General features: G+C 44.3%; 2 protein-coding genes and 1 long non-coding RNA gene across 5 annotated transcripts in view; 2 read left to right on the top strand and 1 right to left on the bottom strand.

Moving 5' to 3' along the window:
* COL8A1 (collagen type VIII alpha 1 chain) overlaps nt 1-10182 on the top strand; it is a 157782-nt gene extending 147600 nt beyond the window's left edge. The window contains exons 3-4 of one of the 2 annotated variants that reach the window (XM_020916739.2): nt 2280-2610; nt 5561-10182. In XM_020916739.2, coding sequence (XP_020772398.2) covers nt 2283-2610; nt 5561-7470 — 2238 coding nt within the window. In that variant the 5' untranslated portion in view covers nt 2280-2282 and the 3' untranslated portion in view covers nt 7471-10182. Of the gene's footprint in view, nt 1-2279; nt 2611-5557 lie in introns of both variants that reach the window. The other variant, XM_020916738.2, reaches the window with a different exon arrangement.
* LOC139031048 (uncharacterized) lies at nt 806-22358 on the bottom strand. Its single transcript, XR_011483466.1, has 2 exons — nt 21492-22358; nt 806-7438 (listed from the first exon to the last, which is right to left on the bottom strand). It is a non-coding gene; the product is annotated as an uncharacterized lncRNA (long non-coding RNA).
* Nucleotides 22333-22640, top strand: part of CMSS1 (cms1 ribosomal small subunit homolog) — a 373974-nt gene continuing 373666 nt past the window's right edge. For both annotated transcript variants that reach the window (XM_020916728.2, XM_070455010.1), the window contains exon 1: nt 22333-22559. In XM_020916728.2, coding sequence (XP_020772387.1) covers nt 22496-22559 — 64 coding nt within the window. In that variant the 5' untranslated portion in view covers nt 22333-22495. The remainder of the gene's footprint in view (nt 22560-22640) is intronic.

The following is a 22640-nucleotide window of genomic DNA, read 5'->3' as shown; positions in this document are numbered from 1 at the left end:
GTGTAGTTTGTCTTAAATGGGTGCATATTAAATGTGCATCTTCATAGATTCTCTCTCGAAAATACAAAGGAAAATGTCACTTCAAAGGAAGGGATTTTAGACACTAAAGAACAAAAGTGAGAGGAAAATTTACTTTTTCCTGATATCCTTTGCTACTCATTAATAGGTTACACATCTGTCACTCCTACTAAACAGTATAAGCTTCTTGATGGCAGGACCTATTGACCATATTATAGTTATCTTTGTAATCCATGGACAGGTATCTCACTATGTCTGGTAAGTACTCAATAAGCCATTGTTGAGTACTTAGAACAGATGTTCTTTTTTGATCTAAAATAAATTTGACTATTACCGGGTATAAAGCAATATTAATTTTGTGACTGTTTCCAAATGATTTATAACAATTAATCATTCTTATAAGGACATAAAATAACAGCTGTCTTCTCCCATTTATAATACACTTGAAACAAACAGTTCTTAAAGACTATTCCGATTTATGAAATGGAGAAAGTTTTATAAACCTTTTTGCTGACAGATATTTCTTCATTTTTCCCCCCTGAAGGGGGAGAAATGATTAGTATATTTTTAAAAAATTGTAATGCAATGAATTTAATGGTAAAGGTTCTAATTAAATATTTTCTTAGGTGCTTTTTAATAATCAGTTCTATGGCCTGTTCACACTCTCAGCAAGTACACTTGAATAAGATGTTGCATTGTCAACGCACGTTTTCTGAGAAGTGGAAAACTAAGATCCAGGATTAAGTAAGGCAGAAACAAAGAAAACAAACTCTCAGGAGAATGGAAATTAAAATTTGTAGACACAAGTTTACTCAAAGTTTTCCAGAAGACATTTACATTAAACATTGTGAGAAACTTGCCACTTTTCCTCCGCCCCCCCCCTCCCCCCGCTCTCCGTGTCTGTCTGTCTGTCTGTCTCTCTCCGCAGCATTACCACAGCACTCTACTTTGGTAAGCCCTTTAACAAGATGCGAGAACAAAGCTTTGTGTGTGGTTTTAGATCTGGGAGTAATTGAGCTGACCTCGATGTGCACCACACTTGCCCTCTAGTGGGAATTCGGGAGAACTGCAGTTCCCTGGGCTGTTGCATCTTCAGCCCTGGGCGCCTCCAAACAGATGTCTTCTCAAGCTGTTTTTAATAAACAGATAAGCCCCACTTATATTTATTCTATTAATTACTAACTTTCAAAGGGTGCTGTTAAAAGGCTTAAAAACAGTTTATCCTTGTGAGTTGTTTAAACATCTTTCATTTATGCAACAAATTTGCTTTGAAAACTCCTTTCTTTCATAATAGTACAAAGAGAAACCTCAGTGATCTCCAGGTCCAATTAACTGAATTCTAAACAAATGACTTCACAGGACATAACTAGAAGAAAGAAATGGTATCCTTGTGTGCATGTAATTATAACGGCGATTTTTTTTTTTGTTTAATGACATTCGGGGCTGTCACATGAAGTACCTTCTTTCCAGTTCAGATGTCTTTGGTTTTTATTGTCCTTGTTTGCTCTTTAACCTTTACACATGCTTATAACCCCACCAAGTTCAACCAAGGCCGAGATTTCTTCAAGCTTTTTGCTCTGCCATCCTCAATGCACAGTTTTCACTCTATAGCCCTAGACATGTCCACTCCCCCTTCACAGCCTTTTTGGAAGCTGTGCCCATTACACCTACACCCAACAGGCCAGAACTTTGTCACGTGGCCACATCTAAATGAAACATCTTCGGTCTAGGCTTGCTTCGCTCCAGCTTAGAGTCAGAGGTGCCAATACTGTGGAAGAAGGCTGAGGTCATGTTCAGAGACAGCTAGCAGGCTCCCCATAGCCCGTTTTTGTTTGGTCACTAAGTTGTATCCGACTCTTTTGCAACCCCATGGACTGTAGCCCTCCAGGCTCCTCTGTCCATGGAATTTTCCAGGCAAGAATACTGGAATGTGTTGTCATTCCCTTCTCCAGGGCATCTTCCCGGACCCAGGGATCGAACCCACGTGTCCTGCATTGGGAGGCGGATTCTGTACCACTGAGCCACCAGGGAAGTCCCCGCCCATAGACTACAGTCTCACCAATTGCCTTCATTTGGTAGATCCTACTCTTCCCTGGGTTTTGTCTGTTTTCTATTGAAAGGTGACATTTTCCCTTTCATTTGTCTTCCACTCATGAGGCTCTGCTGATGAAGACTACGTACGCTTCCTCCTCTTTCTCAAGTAAGCTCTGGTCACCTGGCTGGCCGGTTTTCACCATCTGGGTGCGTGTCTCCCCCCACAGGTGATGGCTGGGCCACATTCCCCTCTGCAGCTGCTGGGAGTCCTGCTCACCCTTTCCGTGGGCTCCGTCCGGCTCATCCAAGCTGGTGCCTACTATGGAATCAAGCCGCTGCCACCTCAAATTCCCGCTCAGATCCCACCGCAAATTCCGCAATACCAGCCCCTGGGCCAGCAAGTACCTCATGTGCCTTTGGGCAAAGATGGCCTGAGCGTGGGCAAGGAGCTGCCCCACATGCAGTATGGGAAAGAGTATCCACACCTTCCCCAGTATAGGAAGGAAGCTCAGCCGGCACCGAGAATGGGCAAGGAGGCGGCGCCCAAGAAAGGCAAAGGTAACACGCCTCGGCACTGCTGCGGAATAGCAGCCTCCCCAAGCCCCACGCAGTGAGGTGGGGCTGGTGAGAGTCAATTTGGGGTGTTTTTATTTCAGCCTGTATGTCTGACTTTCATCAAATGCCTACTGTGTTTTAAACGCTATCCTTGAAAAAGTTCAACTCTTAAAGAAAGACATAGTTACCATTTTATGTTGTGCTTTAATTCAACAGCATCAAATGGCACAAGCTGGATTTAATAACAAATAGTTCATTCCCTTATTCTTTATTTCTTTATCCAAACACACCGCAACTAATGAGCATCTCTTCCAGTGTCAGGCTCTCAGCTAAATGCTGAGGGATAAAGCACTGAAAAAAATTATATATATATATATATATATATATATATATATATATATGTCAGTCTTCAGAACTAGGAGAGAAATGTGGTAAGAACCTGTGGTGTTAAAAAAGAAAATATGTAACTAGATGCCAGATAAATGTGCTTTTAAGACAGCTCAAAGGAAGGTGCTACACATGTTAATCAATAATCAACAGAAGGAGCCTGAAGCGCACAGACAGCGTCTAGGGATGATACCTGAAAATCTCTCCATTACTTTCTAGGCATATTCATTAGTTATTCAACACCTGCTAAATACCTATCACTGTGAGGGACATTTTCTTTTTCTTTTTTGGCTCACTGCACAGCTTATGGGATCTTAGTCCCCTGACTAGGGATTGAACCCTGGGCCCTCGGCAGTGAAAGTGCTGAGTTTTAACCACTGGCCCCCAAGGGAATTCCCAAGAGACATTTTCTTAAACACTCAGTTGGTTTATAAGAAAGCCAGGAAACCTCGCACTTGCAGGAAAGGAAGTGCAATCTGAGGAGCAATTCCCTTTGAGGAATGAATGCCGTTCCCAGTGGTCCCCGCAAAAGCAGGAGCCCTACTTCCGGGGAACTGTGGGTTTAGAGCCAGTAGGCCTGGGTGCCCAGAGGCCAGAAATGAGAGAAACCTAGTCATTCAACCTCTCTGAAACCACTTTTCTTCACTTGTAAAGTAGGATTACTGAGAGCGCTGATGACATAAGGTAAGTGCTCAATAAATGCTAAAGCCGCCTATGAACGGTGAGTTGCTACAGCTGGTCACTCGACAAACCCTAAGTAAGGACAGACTGTGCTCCAGGCGCGGGCTGGACACTGGGGACCCCCGATGAATGTGACATGACCCTGCCCAAGACGCTCCTCAATACAGGAGCTACCCAACCCGTGCTTGGAAATGGCACACCTTAATCACATACATAGTAAGATCTATTAGCACAACAGAAGTATTTCCTTCTTTTAGGAGCTATATTTTCTTCTCTTTGGGAGCTGATATTCCACTTGGGGGATTACTCAGTCATTTGTTTTCCTTCCTTTCTTGAATGGCCTGCTTGGATTTTGAAACTTCCTGTACTTATTCAGATGGGTACCAGATTGCAACTGAGGAATTTAGAAAAAAAATATGAGTTCTGTGGTTCTATTTTGTTCCCTGACAGTAGGTCAGTGAAAAATACAACAGCAGGATTAAGATGCAACTAATGGTTAAAAATAAGACTTTGGGGCCATGAATTTCCTTTCTTGATGTTATTCCTTACTCCCAGCAGCACGGGAGATCCAGAGTTTTGTTTCTCTGCAAGGCATAGTTTAGTCAGTATAACAGCATGTGCTTTGTATTCTAATAACAATTCAAGAAAGCATAATGCCTTTCACATCTATTGTCCAATCTTGTAGTGTAAGTGTATTACACTTGCCATACAGATAAGCAAGCAAAGATGCTGATGGCTTAAGTAACCCAGTCAAGATCTCATTTTAAGGCCAGAAAGCTTCTTGCTCCTGATCCCAGGTCGGTTCCTTATCTACACTGCTTATCATCCTAAAATATCTAATTCATTTCTCCCGTTTCGAAACCAAATTTGCAAGCGAGAAATAGCTTATTAAAGAAATATCTGAGGCTTAGGAAATCCTATAGCATATTAAAGAAATTAAATAAATCAATTTGACTCCAGAAGACAGATGTTTAAGATGTCATTAAACCACATACAAAATAAAATGCTTCTATTCTTCCTTGTGTCCACATCATAATGACCATCATCCTACATCATGCTATACTTCAGCACAAGAGAAAACATTATTTTACCATATATTATTACATTTAAAACTCAAGGACATAGAAAAATACAAGTAGGGATAAAAGAGAAAAAAATAAAAATGACTCCAACATTGTTTAAAGTACACACACACACACACACACACATATGTACACATATATACATTTATATGTATATATAGAACACATGAGATAGAAATACACATAAATGTCAAGCAATTATCTCTGAGTAGTGGAGCTTATACACAACTTTGATTTCTGTTTATCCTTCTTTGAACTCTTTATAGTGAACACACCATAATATTTCCAAGTTTGTACTGGGAAAAATATTTCTTCATTACTTGTTAGCTTTTTTACTTAACCTAAACTGATGCTGGGAGGGATTGGGGGCAGGAGGAGGAGGGGATGACAGAGGAAGAGATGGCTGGATGGCATCACCGACTCGATGGACATGAGTTTGAGTAAACTCCAGGAGTTGGTAATTGACAGGGAGGCCTGGTGTGCTGTGATTCATGGGGTCGCAAAGAGTCGGACATGACTGAGCGACTGAACTGAACTGAACACTGATAAAAGCAGCTGCAGATATCATTTCTCAAAACAGTATCTCAAACGTGACAAAGAAACTGACAGCTTAACTGTCCATTAAATACAGGCCATACTGGCCTGGAATACGAACACATTACTCCTCATCTTTTCTCTTGATAATTAACGGGCCAAAGTGTCAGAACTAAATAATGGTTGAAATGCAGTGAAGGATGATCAGTGTTAATCTCTCTCTCCCCCCCTCCCTGTGCCCTGCTCTCTCTCTCTCCTTCTCCCAGTAGAAATACCACTAGCCAGTCTGCGAGGGGAGCAAGGTCCCCGTGGAGAGCCTGGCCCAAGAGGACCACCTGGGCCCCCCGGTTTACCGGGTCAGGGGATACCTGGAGTCAAAGGAAAACCGGGGCCGCAGGGGTATCCAGGAATTGGAAAGCCAGGTATGCCCGGAATGCCAGGAAAGCCAGGAGCCATGGGAATGCCTGGGGCCAAAGGTGAGATCGGACCCAAAGGGGAGATCGGACCCATGGGGATCCCCGGACCGCAAGGGCCTCCAGGGCCTCACGGGCTTCCTGGCATCGGGAAGCCAGGGGGGCCAGGGTTACCAGGGCAACCGGGTGCCAAAGGTGAGAGAGGACCCAAAGGGCCGCCAGGCCCCCCAGGCCTTCAGGGTCCCAAAGGGGAGAAGGGCTTCGGGATGCCGGGTCTGCCAGGCCTCAAGGGTCCTCCAGGGATGCACGGCCCTCCTGGCCCCGTAGGACTTCCAGGAGTGGGTAAACCAGGGGTGACAGGCTTCCCTGGGCCCCAGGGCCCCCTGGGAAAGCCAGGCCCTCCAGGTGAACCTGGGCCACAAGGCCCTATCGGGGTCCCAGGGGTTCAAGGACCTCCTGGGATACCTGGAATTGGCAAACCGGGCCAGGACGGCATCCCTGGGCAGCCAGGATTTCCAGGTGGTAAAGGGGAGCAAGGGCTGCCAGGGCTGCCAGGACCCCCAGGCCTCCCAGGGGTCGGGAAGCCAGGCTTCCCTGGACCCAAAGGTGACAGGGGCGTCGGGGGTCTTCCTGGGCCTCTGGGACCAAGGGGGGAGAAAGGACCAGTAGGCGCTCCTGGGTTGGGGGGTGCCCCAGGAGAGCCAGGCCTGCCTGGAATCCCAGGTCCTATGGGGCCTCCAGGTGCTATCGGTTTTCCTGGACCCAAAGGAGAAGGTGGGGTTGTGGGGCCACAGGGGCCCCCAGGACCGAAGGGTGAGCCAGGGCTTCAAGGCTTCCCCGGAAAGCCAGGTTTCCTGGGCGAAGTGGGGCCCCCTGGCATGAGGGGCTTGCCAGGTCCCATAGGGCCCAAGGGGGAGGCTGGGCTCAAAGGCTTGCCAGGGCTACCGGGCGCCCCAGGGCTGCTTGGACCAAAGGGAGAGCCAGGAATCCCAGGGGATCAGGGTTTACAGGGCCCCCCAGGCATCCCAGGGATTGCAGGCCCGAGTGGCCCCATTGGACCACCTGGAATTCCTGGCCCCAAAGGAGAACCCGGTCTCCCAGGGCCCCCGGGGTTCCCTGGAGTAGGGAAGCCTGGAGTAGCAGGACTTCATGGCCCCCCGGGGAAGCCTGGTGCCCTGGGTCCCCAAGGCCAGCCTGGCCTTCCGGGACCCCCAGGCCCTCCGGGGCCCCCAGGGCCCCCAGCTGTGATGCCCCCGACACCACCACCTCATGGAGAGTACCTGCCAGATATGGGGCTGGGCATCGACGGAGCGAAACCCCCGCACGCCTACGGGGCTAAGAAAGCCAAGAACGGAGGAGGGCCGGCCTACGAGATGCCCGCGTTCACCGCCGAGCTGACAGCGCCTTTCCCGCCCGTGGGGGCCCCGGTGAAGTTTGACAAACTGCTCTATAACGGCAGACAGAACTACAACCCGCAGACGGGCATCTTCACCTGCGAGGTCCCTGGGGTCTACTACTTTGCATACCACGTTCACTGCAAGGGGGGCAACGTGTGGGTTGCTCTCTTCAGGAACAACGAGCCCGTAATGTACACGTACGATGAGTACAAGAAGGGCTTCCTGGACCAGGCGTCCGGCAGCGCGGTGCTGCTGCTCCGGCCCGGAGACCGGGTCTTCCTGCAGATGCCCTCCGAACAGGCCGCCGGGCTGTACGCGGGGCAGTACGTCCACTCCTCTTTTTCAGGATATTTATTGTATCCCATGTAAAAAGAAAGAAAGGAAAGAGAGAGATTTAATAGAAGAAAAGAAATGATGCACCCCCAAAAGTCCAAATGAGAAACATAATTGCTTCGAAACATTTATATAGTTGGAAAGTTATATTTAAGTGAAAATTTGAACCGACATGTACAAATAAAAACTAAGATGCATGCTTAGTGCTCTGCACGGCAGCCTGTGATTGAAAATGATGGGATAGATTTTATGTATCAAGTACTGACACTCGTGTTGTACCCACTGGAATTGTATTAGCTGCTTATGTTATGTGCTTCCATGATAACCTGCTTAATTCAGATCGAAGTATTTCAGTATGAAAGAGCATCATAGGTAATGAAAGTCACTCACTCATATTGTTTACTTTAAAATATTTATAAATATGGCTTAAAGGAATGTCAGTGATAACAATTACATACCGTATTTACTTGCATAATTTCCTCTGTATTTGTGCAGATATTTTGCCCTGGGATGTGGGGGTGTCCTGCAGTGCTCTTCCCCAGTGAGACGGGGACGAAGAACCAGGCTAGGGCTTTAGTCCACAGGATATTTCACCCCTGTTGGAGGCTGTGTCTTTCACAAGAGCTCTACTCAGAATTGTATGTCCAGTGTCCCTGGAAGAACAACTGTAGTGTATTTACTCGTGCCTTCTCTGTGCCAAGCACTGGATGACACATTTTTGCGGGGCTTAAGACAGTGAGTGCCCCACAAGAAGCTAGCAAACCAGCTGGGAGACATGAGCGGAAAGTAACTCATTTGTTCCTCAAGGAACAAATGTATTTGCTTGTATTTTCCTTTCCTGTGATTTTTTTTTTCTTCTTGTCTCCACGTAATTTACACTATGAATCAACTAATACAAACACCTAGAAGTCATAAGAAAAAAAAAAATAACCCTCTCCCCGCCGAACTTTCCAGTCTTGTGGGATTTTCACTGTCAACAGCAGTTCTTAACTGTGTTTACATGCGTATAATAAGCCCCTTCCTCTGGCTACACACACAAATAACTACAATGAGGTTTCATCCATGAAGGGGATATCAGTACTTTTTAGTAGCTATTGAATTTCAATGAAATTTCCCTGCATAGTATACATACAAATCCGTGTGTCATCTGAGGTTCCAGAGTGAATTCCCTAAATCTAAGCTATCCTTTACTTGGGGAAAGAAAGGGGCGCTTCAGGATTATATAGGAAAATAAATTTTTCTGAAAAAATATTTCTGAAGTCTTAAATTAACAAATGGATGTTACTTCCTGCTGTAAGTACTAAAAATGCAGGAAGCAACTTGTGAAAGAGCCATGTGCAATGTTAAAGGGCAATGCAGCACATGCTTTTTATGTCACCCCACATTTACAAGAATCAATTCAATTTTAGAGAAAAATAAATATTTTTCCAGGTTTTCACTTGGTTACATACGAATTGCTTTGCACATTAAAATCTGATCTCAAAACACAGACAAAGCATTTCAAGTTGGCTATGAGTATGCTGCTGACACTATAAGTCACTGGGGGGAATAATGTGGGGCTATGGTGGTGAAGTCTTGTATCTTCTCCTCAAAATTAAGAGTGAGGAAACAAGGTGATAGGCACAGATGGGAAAATACACAAATAAATACGGTATATAAACACACATGGAATTGTGTCTACGTGAAATTGGAATCATTTTAACTATCAAGAATGTTCTCCTCAACCTGGTATCTGTCTTTTCCCTCTTTTCCTTATATGGTATACAAGCACCATTTGTTCTCAATTCGTTAGAATGAGAAATGAGTTCATTATCACGTGGTTTCTTACTCATGGCTAAACATATGACAAACTTTTCCCATCAAAAACATATCCCACTCAACCTTCATTTTCAAAGCAGATAGCACCTATGTGGCCAAACATCTTTTGGGTTGGTCTTGAGGATGCTGGTTGTGGGCCAATGGCTGTGAGGGCCACTTGGGTCCACTGGGTTCCATCTGCTGAATAGCGGCATGGAAATTGCTCGGAAGCAAGTCAGCTCAGCTCATTTATAAAACTGTATTTATCTGTACATGTATGGGCTTTTTATTTCCACAAAGAGAGGAAGTACCTCTTTAGTCAAAACCAAATTTCACTTTTCAAATACCTTCCAACTTATTTATTGGTTGTTACTCAATTGCGTCTGTGTGTGTGTGTGTGTGTTTGTGTATTATCAGGCATATGTTTCTAACTTTTAGATAGGAGAGGAGCAAAACCTATGCCAGATACTGTGTATTCTATTATACAATGGTGCTAATCTCAGAGCTAAATGAATTACTCCATTTAATTTAAAAAAGTTTTAAGTAATTATCCGTGTCTATGTTTCCCTTCGGAGTGTTACACATCATGTTAACACTCTGAGTGTACAAGCAGCTGAAACAAGCACATGTGCTAAAGTTTAGGGACAGTGCTACAATTCCTAGTAATTCAAAATTAACTAGAACTTTTCCATGTGAAATGGACCAAACTGACAATATTGTTATTTCAATACAGAGTTTGAATGCAGGGTAACATCCCACAGGGGAGAAGAATGTCTGCAGTGGGTGACTGTTCTCAAAATATTTTACAGATAACCATGAATGGTGAACAGACTGGTAACTTTTTTTGAGTTTCCATGATAGATTTGAGACATGTCAATAACAAATCATTTTTGTATTTAAAATTTTGTACTGATTTGAAAAAAAGAGTCTTATTAAATACCTTTAAAAGTATGTTTCTCCTCTTGTTCATATCACTCAGCTGACACTGTCTGAACTTCGTAACTGTTTATCCCCTAATGTGTTAATTAGCTGCTGAAACAGAGACCTAACATAATCCTAGCTTGAAAGTGAAAGTGTTAGTCGCTCAGTTGTGTCCGACTTTTTGTGACCCCATGGATGATAGCCTGCCAGGTTCCTCTGTCCACGGACTTCTCCAGGTAAGAATACTGGAGAGGGTTGCCATTCCCTCCTCCAGGGGATCTTTGCGGCCCAGGAATTGAACCTGGGTCTCCTGCATTGCAGGCAGATCATTTACTGTCTGTGTCACTAGGGAAGCCTCGATCCTGGTTTAATGGGGACAATTCTTTCTGAGAGAGCAGCTGCAAGTGTAAGCAGGCTGGGGTGGCCGTGGTCGCCCCAGTCAGGGCCCCAGGCTCCTTCTGTAGCGTTGATCTTCCTCCCCGAGGGCGTGGCCCTTGTCTCCAGGGGCCAGGAGAGCAAACCACTACATCCCTGCTCCAGTCCGAGGGAAGGAGGACAAGTCAGGAAGGGGAGAGCATGCTTCCTTCCTAAAGAACTCAACTGAGGGGTTGCTGAAATCACCCACCCACGTCCCATGCTCTGAATTGAGTCACATTGCCACAACCAGCTGCAAGGGAGTGTGGGAAATGGAGTATTTATTTAGGGCAACCACATGTCCAACTAAAACTCACAGGTTCTATTAATACAGAAGAAAGTATAACTGAGAGTGGGGGACAATTAGCTGCTGCATCTGTCACATCCATCCTAAAAGGAAAAACTGCCACAAATTTCTTTTCTCCCCACCCCTCTCCCACACGAAACTAATCTGTAAGTACTAAATTCTGCTACAGTTTGCCACACCAGAGCCAAAAATTTTGAAGGGCGATAGTGGTGGGTGGAGCTTCAGACGGGAAGCAGATCTGTTTCAAGAATTTAATAAGCATCACTAATAAGGAAAGAATTCTTTCGCAATGACTTATCAAGGTCCGAATGATCATAACTTATCACATAACTTATTATAAAGGGGTCATTCAATAAGTGACCATGGAACACCACTCTGTGGCTGGTTAACTTACTTGTTTAAACCCTTCAATCTGAAAGCTCAAGACAGTAGTTTCCATTCCCACGTGGCCCACCCAGCTCTGTCTCCTCCCATGGCTAAAGGCGCTTCCATAACACGCGTCAGTTATCTCCTGTGCAAACAGTGCTGGTCACAAAAGGCAATGGAAGGACAGATAACAGGAGACAGAGGCAGGAAGGAATAAATGGCTGGAATTCAGAATGCTGGACAAGCAGGGCAAATCCATTATTACTCTGTGTCTACTCTATCCCTTATGTTACAACACAGAGTAGCCCCTACTTTGCACCTGATATCACCAGGCAATGTGAGGGGTACATAAGGAGCAGAAAACATGACCATTCTTTCAAAAAGTATCATCTGTTTAGAGGGTATCAAGGTTTGTTACACAAGTTGATTTCCAGGTGATCTGCAAACACAGGTGGTATACAGCTGACTGGATGCATACGTGCCAGCGAAGTTCAGAAAAAGGCAGGCCATTCCATGCTGCTCTGTTCCTGGGAATGCTTCTCTGGCCTGTCTGCTTCTCTGATTTACCCCTGGTGAGGGGTAAATCCTCTTCAGCCCTCGGGACACACACAAGCATCACCTCTCCTTCTGACCTTGCCTATACCATCTTCTGTCACTTCACTTTTCCTGCTTGGCCACTGAACTGTCTGTATCCCCTACTGAGAGAGTGTAAGCTTCTTGAGAGAAGGCACCTGATTGTTTCATCCACAGCTCATGACAGAGTGCTGGTCCAGCACCAGCTTGGAGGAATAAAGAACCTGTCAGGGCTGCTGGGGGAGGTAGTGCTAAACTTGATGTGAGGTGTGACTGAATCCCACTCCAAGACTATACAGAAGATTATATGTTCCAAGATTATTTAGAAGCCTAATGTGAGATGAAATCTAATCTCAGGTAGTTTGTTTGTTTGTTTTTTGAGAAGGTGACTTTTAAATAAATCATCTTTAATTTGATAGAATTTGGATGAATGGAGCATAGGGCATCCCAAGAAGAATAGCCTCTCTTCCTCTAATAGAAGAGGAAACTGGTATTGTGTATGTGTGTGTGTGTGTGTGTGTGTGTGAGAGAGAGAGAGAGAGAGAGAGAGAGAGTCAAAAAGGGCAGGGGGGTGGGGGAGAGAGCAGAGATAAAGGAAATGGCCTGACTAGACCAGCAGAATTACTCAAAAAACTAATAAAGGAAATATTTAATAACCAAAGTAGAATCACACGATACAGGGCTTTACATATAGGGAAGATACATTTATATTTTATCTAATATGCAATAAGACATTGTAGGTCCTTAAGCAGAAAAAGAGTGGTATGAACATAAGCATTTTAGAAAAGTTACTTTGATAATTCTATGGAGAAGCTTTGATACAGGTATCAAAACCACTGAATAGATCAGAACAGCTTTAATCCAGGAATGGGATGATGGTTTGGTGGTTGAGGGAGCCTAACCAAGTCTCAAGAGTGAGAGTAAATGTCAGGTCAGTTTCAGGGTGTAAGGACTGCATAACCATGGAGCTATCTCAAGGGCTAGGAAATGGAATGAAGAAGAACTGGAAACTGAAGAGGCAGTTGATAGACTGAACTGAACCTGGGAACAATCCCAGAATGGCTTTATGAGGGAGATGGAAGTTTGACTCCAAGATGGTTTCCTCTCACTGATACACTTGGAGATGGTGCCCTTGATAGAAACGGGCAGTCTTGCAGGGGAGCCTGCTCCAGGCAGGGAAAGAAGAGATGCTCAGTTTATACACAGACTGGTGGGATCTGTCTATGCTCCAAACATGTATTTGCTGAGAAGATAAAGGGTGGAGCCATGTGCCTGGAGAGAGACCTAGTGGCCTATGGTAATAAGAGGGAGAGAAAAGACTTACTCAAAATCAATGGCACCATTTGCAGACAAAAATGATAAAACTGCTTTAAAATCTCCCTTACTCATTGCAGGAATGTATTTGACCAATCCTGTCATCATAGATACAGCAAAGGGAAATGTCATCCCAACCCACACAGAATTACGATGAATTCCAAATACACAGGGCCAACAAAAAGTGCAAATTAATCATGTTTTACTATATTTCAGAAAAGTTTTTCTTTTTAATGGTCCTTTTGACTCTAAAATGTAAACATCTTGCTCATTCCATATTACGAACAAGAAAAATATCTATGGAATAGCCTTACAGTTATCTTTGTTCTGGCAAAGAGTTACACAGGATTTCTGATGCTTTCATCTTCAAAACCAATACTTGTATCAGGATCAATTTTATTCTCAAGTAAGCTAATCTTTACGATGTCAAATACCTGTTAATGACTTTTATTATTAGAAAATTATTTTTTGCTAATTCCTAGAGATAAGTGCACTAGAATTTGAATTTTAAAAGTGGGGCACATTATCCCATTTTAACAAATTACTCAGAAGTTTCTCATGTATGTTACTGAAACACAGAACCATCTAATTGATTTTTCCTTCAAGCCATCCAGAATCTTTTCAGAGGTTTTTTCTCTTTGCTATCTTAATGCAAGTAAAAATGGATTATTAGATTCAAAGGCACTTCTAAATTAAAGTTGATGATTCTTGTGGAGACCTACAATTCACATGCTTTGTTAAAAACCACCAAGACCTACAAACTAATTCTATAATGAGCATGGCCAAGTCAGTCCTCATCTGACAAGTGAGTTACCATCTGCTCTTCATTCGTGGGTGACACACACAAAGGGGAAAGTTGATGGAATGCTTACCAGGCTCCAACCGCCTGCTGGTGAGAGCTGCCTTTCCTCACCAAGGACAAGCTCTCTGTCATTTGTTCTGCCAAAATCAGGGTCACCAACACAGAACGTGTTAGGGGAGGGTCCTGGGGCCAGGCTCAGAGAACCAAGCTCAGCTCCTCCCCCAGCTGTGCTACCTTGAGTCAATTATTTTAAGGTCTCTAAACTTCAGCTTTTGCACTTATAAAACAGTAGGTGGTAACTATCTTTGACACTTGGGAGGCTGGATGAATTTGTGGCCGGTATTATGGTGCATTACGGAGGGGTAACGACTGCCACTATTTACTGAGTGACAACCAGGGATCAAAATGCTTTAAGTGTCTTTATGTATTAACTTAGTTACTCCTTATAATGACTCTGTTATTAGCTCCATATTACAGGGGAAGAAACTGAGGCAAGGTAACTTGTCTGAGATCTAGTAAAAGGCAATACCAAAATTTTAATACCATGCATTACCATGCATTTGGCTCCACAGTCCACGCTCTGAGCTGTTACACCATATTGCCTAAAGGCAAGACAGAAAAGTTCTCAGCCACCTAAGAAGCAAACCCTGCCAGTGAGGGCTTAGGATATTAGCTTGCCCCCAGAGAGAGTGATGACCTTCTTAGTTATTGTCCTTACCGGAGACAACAGAGACAGCCAGCTACCCAAAGACTATATGTTGACAGACGTCACGGTGACATCCTCCTCCCTTAAGAGATATGAGGGCAGCTGGCTTTAAAAACTAAAGGGACTATCTCACACCTATGAGGATGGCTCCTATGAAACAACACAAAACAATACCAAAAATAACAAGTGTTGGTGAGAATATGGAGAAACTGGAAGTCCTGTGCACTGCTGATGGGAAAGTAAAGTTGGGCAGCAGCTGTGGAAAACAATATGGAGGACCCTCGAAAATGAAAAATAGAATTACTGTGTGACCCAACATTTCCAGTTCTGAGTGATACCCCGAAGATCTGCAAGCAGGGACACAAAGGGTTATTTGGCTTGCTCCAATTCAGAGCAACATTATTCACAGTATCTAAAAGGTAAAAGCAACCTCAATGTTCTCTGAGGGATCAGTGGACAAACAAAATGTGGTATATACATATAATGGAATATTATTTAGACTTCACAAAAGAAGGAAATTCTGATATATGTTACCTCATGGATGATCCTGGGGGGCATTATGCTAACAGAAATGAGTGAATAACAAAAGGACAAAAACAGCATGATTCCACTTATGAGACACATAGAGAAGTCAAATCCAGAGACAGAGAGCAGAAGGGTGATTTTGTGCTGGGGGGAGAAAGGGATGAGGAATTATTGCTTAGTGGGTGTAGAGTTTGTTTCGCAAGATGAAAGGACTTCTGGACACGGATGGTGGTGATGGCTGCACTACAATGTGTATATATCAAATGCCACTGAACTGTACACTCAAAAGTAGTTAACATGGTAAATTTTATGTGATGTATATTTTACAATGGATAATAATAATCTAAAAAAAAAAAAACCCTAGAGGGAAAACATCTGTTAATATGACCTCCAGCAGCCTCCATTACCAAAGTTCACCACAGTGTTCACCAAAAGGGTAAGGAGTCTTGGCGCTAGTACAGTGGTGGTCCAGAAACCACAAGCAGAAGCCCCAGCCTCTCCCAGGGAAGTTCTGCAGACCACCATGGGGCTGGCACCTACTGCATTTGCTCCACTCCAGTGGATGCGACCTTCTAGGGAGCTTAAGACCAGCAGCCAGAGGCAGACAGTCCACTTTCACCCAATGACTCCAAAGGGCAAACTAGAATTGAGTTTCTTCTTCAAGCCTAAACATGCAGTCTCCATGGCAGTTTTCGAAAGGTTCCAAAGGTGAAGTTAAAGATCCTATGTTTCTTCTAAATGAGGGGACCTTTAGGGCTCATACATATTCAAGACACGCACTCTTTTTAGCTGTAAGTTTTACTTTAGCCACTTGACTTCACCAGGCCCTGTGGGGGAAAAGATGGAAAATTCATTGCAACTCTAAGTAGGGTTCCCTGCAGGCCATAAGAGATTGGAAGCAAGCATGGTTTCTGCAACTTACAGGTTTCCCAAGGAACAAGGTCTCCCTCTTGTGGAGAAACAACAGTTCCACAAGCAGGTTTTTTTTCTTACATGAGAAAAGTGGGTCTATAATTCACTTCTGAGGACAAGAGTGGGGATGGTTTGTTTCTGCTCCATGATGTCTGGGGCTACAGCTGGAGGGAAATCAACAACTGGGGCCTGTAATCATCTGAAAGCATCTTCATTTACAGGTCTACCTGGCGGTCCACAGGGACCTCAGCTGAGCAGTGGGCCACAATATTTACATACGTTTTTTTCATGTGGTTTCTCTGTGTGGCTTTCTCACCGTATTACACCTGGATTCTGAGCACATATTTTAAGGGAACCAGGTGGAAATGCGTGGGATTTTTCAAGATTCAGCTTCAAAAGTCACAGAATAGGTTTCCCACCATATTCTATCAGTTGTTTTGCTGTTGTTTAGTCACTGAGTCATATCCAACCCTTTTGTGACCCCATGGACTGTAGCCCACCAGGCTTCTCTGTCCATGGAATTCTCCAAGCAAGAATACTGCAGTGGGTTCCCATTCGCTTCTCCAGGGGATATTCCCAACCCAGGGATCGAACCCATGTACTGTGCACTGGCAGGTGGATTCTTTACCACTGATCCACCTGAGAAGCCCAAATGCTTGTCCAGATTCACAGAGAGGGAACCAGACCCTGCTACTCAGTGGAAAGCACATCAAGGTCACATTGTAAGAAGAGTATGTGGGATGGGAAGCACTGGTGGCCTTCTTCGTTAAACATAACCAGCAGCATGTCTTCCTGTATATTTAGTGTCTCATCCGCAGTGGATACTCACCAGTGGGCCTGGGCGTGGGACACAAAGATGCACACACTTTTGCCCACTACCTGGTTCCCTGCACATGTCTTTCCAGATCTCCTTGCTATTGAACTTCAAACATTATATCTTCTAGGCCCCTGGCCCACTCAACCACACAATTCACTATTGCTCAGGGCTCAATTTATCCTGAGCTCATGCTCTCTCCCCATTCAAAGGAGATAACTAAATGTACACCTTGAGGTTCTGCCTACTGGAAGGATTCGCCTCACTACTGTTTTTCAGGATCCTTCCCTTGTGGGGCTGCAGTGCAGTAGCAGTCCATTTTCAGCTCTAATAACATATCAGGCCTGAATCACTTGTGAATATTTCCATGATTATCATCAGCTGATCACAGGGAACACCTCACGAAGCTATAGGCATGAGTAAGGAATACAAGACACAGAGATCTTCGCCACCTGTTCATGTAAATTACAACCTCTGGACCTGCTTAGATATGACCCCATGTATAGCATTTCTGTTTTTCACTTACAAAACCTAGGTCCAGAAGGGCAGGTAATCTATTCTGGTAATAGGTTCATTACCAGTAATGAATGGTAATCTATTCATTTGATGCCCCACAGTCAAATGCTTAGTTTCGGCTAGAACTCTGTATCATGTCAGTAGCTGCCTTCTGAATAGTTGGCTGACGAAGGCATCACTTCAGATCAGTTCAGTGGCTCAGTCCTGTCCAACTCTTTGTGACCGCATGGACTGCAGCACGCCAGGCTTCCCTGTCCATCACCAACTCCCAGAGCTTACTCAAACTCATGACCATCGAGTCGGTGATGCCATCCAACCATCTCATCCTCTGTCATCCCCTTCTCCTCCCACCTTCAATCTTTCCCAGCATCAGGGTCTTTTCCAATCAGTTAGTTCTTCAAATCAGGTGACTAAAGTATTGGAGTTTCAGCTTCAGCATCAGTCTTTCCAATGAATATTCAGGACTGATTTCCTTTAGGATTGACTGGTTTGATCTCCTTGCAGTCCAAGGCACTCTCAGGAATCTTCACCACTACAGTTCAAAAGCATCAATTCTTCGGCACTCAGCTTTCTTTATAGTCCAACTCTCACATCCAAACATGACTACTGGAAAAACTGAAGGCATGACCATACTCTAAAACCCTAGGAGTTGTGCTGTGGTTCTCCTTTCAGGTCCTGCCAGTCTCTACATGGCATCATTACCTATCACCCAGCACCATGGAATCTGCTATACCATTATGAACTAAGGAGAAGAGCAGCTTATTCACAGCTGGGACCAACTGCTGCGTTTTCTCTTCTTTTGCCCTACTCAAAACTGGCAGCCTTTTGACTCCACTGATAAGTGAGTTAGAGCAGTATTTCCCAGTATGGCGTAGGTTAGGTGTAAAATCTAAACAAATGCACCAAATGCTGTTTTCTATTTCTTGCATAGGTAGTAGGTGGTCGATAAAAGATAGAGTAACTTTTCCTAAACCAAATCCCTTACACAGTGGAAGTGACAAATAGATTCAAGGGATTACATCTGATAGACAGAGTGCCTGACGAACTATGGATGGAGGTTTGTGACATTGTACATGAGGCAGTGATCAAGATCATCCCCAAGAAAAAAAAATGCTGATGGGCATCTAGGTTGCTTCCATGTCCTGGCTATTATAAACAGTGCTGCGATGAACACTGGGGTGCACGTGTCTCTTTCAGATCTGGTTTCCTTGGTGTGTATGCCCAGAAGTGGTGTTGCTGGATCATATGGCAGTTCTATTTCCAGTTTTTAAGAAATCTCCACACTGTTTTCCATAGCGGCTGTACTAGTTTGCATTCCCACCAACAGTGTTAGAGGGTTCCCTTTTCTGCACATCCTCTCCAGCATTTATTGCTTGTAGACTTTTGGATAGCAGCCATCCTAACTGGCGTGTAATGGTACCTCATTGTGGTTTTGATTTGCATTTCTCTGATGATGAGTGATGTTGAGCATCTTTTCACGTGTTTGTTAGCCATCTGTATGTCTTCTTTGGAGAAATGTCTGTTTAGTTCTTTGGCTCATTTTTTGATTGGGTCATTTATTTTTCTGGAATTGACCTGCAGGAGTTGCTTGTATATTTTTGAGATTAGTCCATTGTTGCTTCGTTTGCTATTATTTTCTCCCAATCTGAGGGCTGTCTTTTCACCTTGCTTATAGTTTTCTTTGTTGTGCAAAAGCTTTTAAGTTTCATTAGGTCCCATTGGTTTATTTTTGCTTTTATTTCCAATATTCTGGGAGGTGGGTCATAAAGGATCCTGCTGTGATTTATGTTGGAGAGGGTTTTGCCTATGTTTTCCTCTAGGAGTTTTATAGTTTCTGGTCTTACATTTAGATCTTCAATCCATTTTGAGTTTATTTTTGTGTATGGTGTTAGAAAGTGTTCTAGTTTCATTCTTTTACAAGTGGTTGACCAGTTTTCCCAGCACCCCTTGTTAAAGGGGTTGCAGAGGGATGGGATGGGGAGGGAGGTGGGAGGGGGGACCGGGATAGGGAACACATGTAAATCCACGGCTGATTCATGTCAATGTATGACAAAACCCACTACAATACTGTAAAGTAATTAGCCTCCAACTAATAAAAATAAATGAAAAAAAAATGCAAAAAGGCAAAATGGTTGTCCGAGGAGGCCTTACAAATAGCCGAGGCAGCAGGGGTGGGGGTGGGGGGAGACATGAAAGGCAAAGAAGGAAAGGAAAGATATAACCATTTGAATGCAGAGTTCCAAAGAATAGCAGGGAGAGATAAGACAGCCTTCCTTAGTTATCAGTGCAAAGAAATAAAGGAAAATAATAGATTGGGAAAGACCAGAGATCTCTTCAAGAAAATTAGAGATACCAATGGAACATTTCATGCAAAGATGGGTGCAATAAAGGACAGAAATGGTATGGCTCTAACAGAAGCAGAAGATACTAAGAAGAGGTGGCAAGAATATACAGAAGAACTATACAAAAAAGGTCTTCATGACCCAGATAACCATGATGGTGTGATCACTCACTTAAAGCCAGACATCTTGGAATCTGCAGACAAGTGGGCCTTAGGAAGCATCACTGCAATTAAGCTAGTGGAAATGATGGAATTCCGGTTGAGCTATTTCAAGTCCTAAAAGATGATGCTGTGAAAGTGCTGCACTCAATATATCAGCAAATTTGGAAAACTCAGCAGTGGCCACAGGACTGGAAAAGGTCAGTTTTCATTCCAATCCCAAAGAAAGGCAATGCCAAAGAATGTTCAAACTACCACAAAATAATGCTCAAAATTCTTCAAGTCAGGCTTCAACAGTACATGAACCATGAACTTCCAGATACTCAAGCTGGTTTTAGATAAGGTAGAGGAACCAGAGATCAAATTGCCAATATCCGTTGGATCATCGAAAAAGCGAGAGTTCCAGAAAAACATCTACTTCTGCTTTATTGACTATGCCAAAGCCTTTGACTGTGTAGATCACACAGCAAACTGTGGAAAATTCTTCAAGAGATGGTAATACTAGACCACCTGACCTGCCTCCTGAGAAATTTGTATGCAGGTCAAGAAAAACAGTTAGAACTGGACATGGAAAAATAGAGTGGTTCCAAATAGGGAAAGGAGTACATCAAGGCTGTATACTGTCACCCTGCTTATTTAACTTATATGCAGACTACATCATGTGAAATACCAGGCTGGATGAAGCACAAGCTGGAATCAAGATGCCCGGAGAAATATCAATAACCCAGATGTGAAGATGACACCACCCTTATGGCAGAAAGTGAAGAACTAAAGAGCCTCTTGATGAAAGTGAAAAAGGAGAGTGAAAAAGTTGGCTTAGAACTCAACATTCAGAAAACTAAGATCATGGCATCCGGTCCCATCACTTCATGACAAACAGATGGGGAAACAACGGAAACAAGGAGAGACTTTATTTTCTTGGGTTCCAAAAGCACTACAGATGGTGACTGCAGCCATGAAATTAAAAGACACTAGCTCCTTGGAAGAAAAGCTATGTCCAACCTAGACAGAATATTAAAAAGCAGAGACATTACTTTGCCAACAAAGTTCTGTCTAGTCAAGGCTATGATTTTTCCAGTAGTCATGTATGGATGTGAGAGTTGAACCATAAAGAAAGCTGAGAGCGAAAGAATTGATGTTTTTGAAGTGTGGTGTTGTAGAAGACTCTTGAGAGTCCCCTGGACTGTAAGGAGATCCAACCAGCCCATCCTAAAGGAGATCAGTCCTGAATATTCACTGAAAAGACTGATGCTGAAGCTGAAACTCCCAATACTTTGGCCACCTGATTTGAAGAACTGACTCATTGGAAAAGACCCTGATTGATGCTGCATGGCAAAGATTGAAGGCAGGAGAAGGGGATGTCAGAGAATGAGATAGTTGGATGGCATCCACCACCTCTAAGGACATGAGTTTGAGTAAGCTCTGGGAGTTGGTGATGGACAGGGAACCCTGGCTTGCTGTAGTCCATGAGGTTGCAGAGTCGGACACGACTGAGTGACTGAACTCATTCTGATTCATCCTCATCAAATTGAGAGTCTCGGTACTTTCTGAGAATGCATTCCCATCATTAGTTTAGACCTTTACTCTTACCTGCAGTAATTTCTCAAGTTGGTGAAATCTGGAAGGCGGGATCATATCCTATTCATCTTTAAACCAGTATTCAAAACACCGTGCCAGGCACACCGCGTGTATTTAATGCATTTCTGTATGGCTTTCACCTCAGTGTCTGTCCTGAAAAGTATCGTCCACACTTAGTTTCCAGCTGGCCCCAGCACAAGGCGCCAAGCGGCCATCTCTGTCACTTCAGGACGTGAGACCAGCATTGTAGGTCTGTTACCCAAACTTGGGCAGCAATTGGCTCCTTTCTTCTTCCCTTGTTTCACAAAACCGAGAGGGGTCGGCGCAAGCGAAGGGCACGTGGGGAAGTCGACTCTGAAACTCTGACTTCTCGGGTCTGTCCCTGGGCAATCCCTTCTGGACCAGTAAACATTTTCTTCCCTCATACCGTATTAAAAAACAAGAACAACAGTACTCTCATCTACCACAAAGGTCCAAAATTCATGGTCATGACTTGGGTACGTTTTTTAAAAAAGCAAACAGTGCAAAAGACTGACGCCCAAACTGTAACATACTTAAGAAAACACATCCACGTGCTACGGTCTTCTCCCGCGACCCAAAGCCTTTGAAACTGAATGGAAAAAAACTGTCTTAGCATTCTGTCTCCCACATTCGACAATATCTATTCGGCAGGAATAAAACCTAAACAAAAAGCTTTAAAATAATCATTTAAAAAGTTGACACACTTTTATTTTTGCTTACGTGTCTTCTCTTCTTTTGGCTTTTGTAGGGGTTTATTTTAAGTCTTCAAACTGATCCTGCTCCTCCACACTGGTGTAGAAACTGCGACGAGCTGGACTCGGCGGCCGGGGAGGCGGGGCCGATGTTATGACGTCATCGCCACGGGGCGGAGGCGACCGTGTCTGAAGAGAGGCTCCGCGTGCTGCGAGACCCGCTACCCGGCTCTGAGGCAGCGCGAATCCCGGCTAGCGCCTGCTCGTCCCTTGTGGTCCGCCCCGGCTGAGTCCCGCGTGGAGATGGCAGACGACCTTGGAGACGAGTGGTGGGAGAACAAGGCGGCAGGAGCAGCCAGCAGCCCAGGTACCCACTCTGCCCGCGCTCCTGCGGGGCCTCCCGCACCCCCAGCCCTTCCGTGAGCCTCAGCCCGGGCCGGCGCAGCCG

Source organism: Odocoileus virginianus, chromosome 25 (assembly GCF_023699985.2).
Source record: "Odocoileus virginianus isolate 20LAN1187 ecotype Illinois chromosome 25, Ovbor_1.2, whole genome shotgun sequence".
Lineage (NCBI taxonomy): Eukaryota > Metazoa > Chordata > Mammalia > Artiodactyla > Cervidae > Odocoileus > Odocoileus virginianus.
Note: the sequence above shows the minus strand (reverse complement) of the source record. Positions and strands in the feature narration are given on the sequence as shown.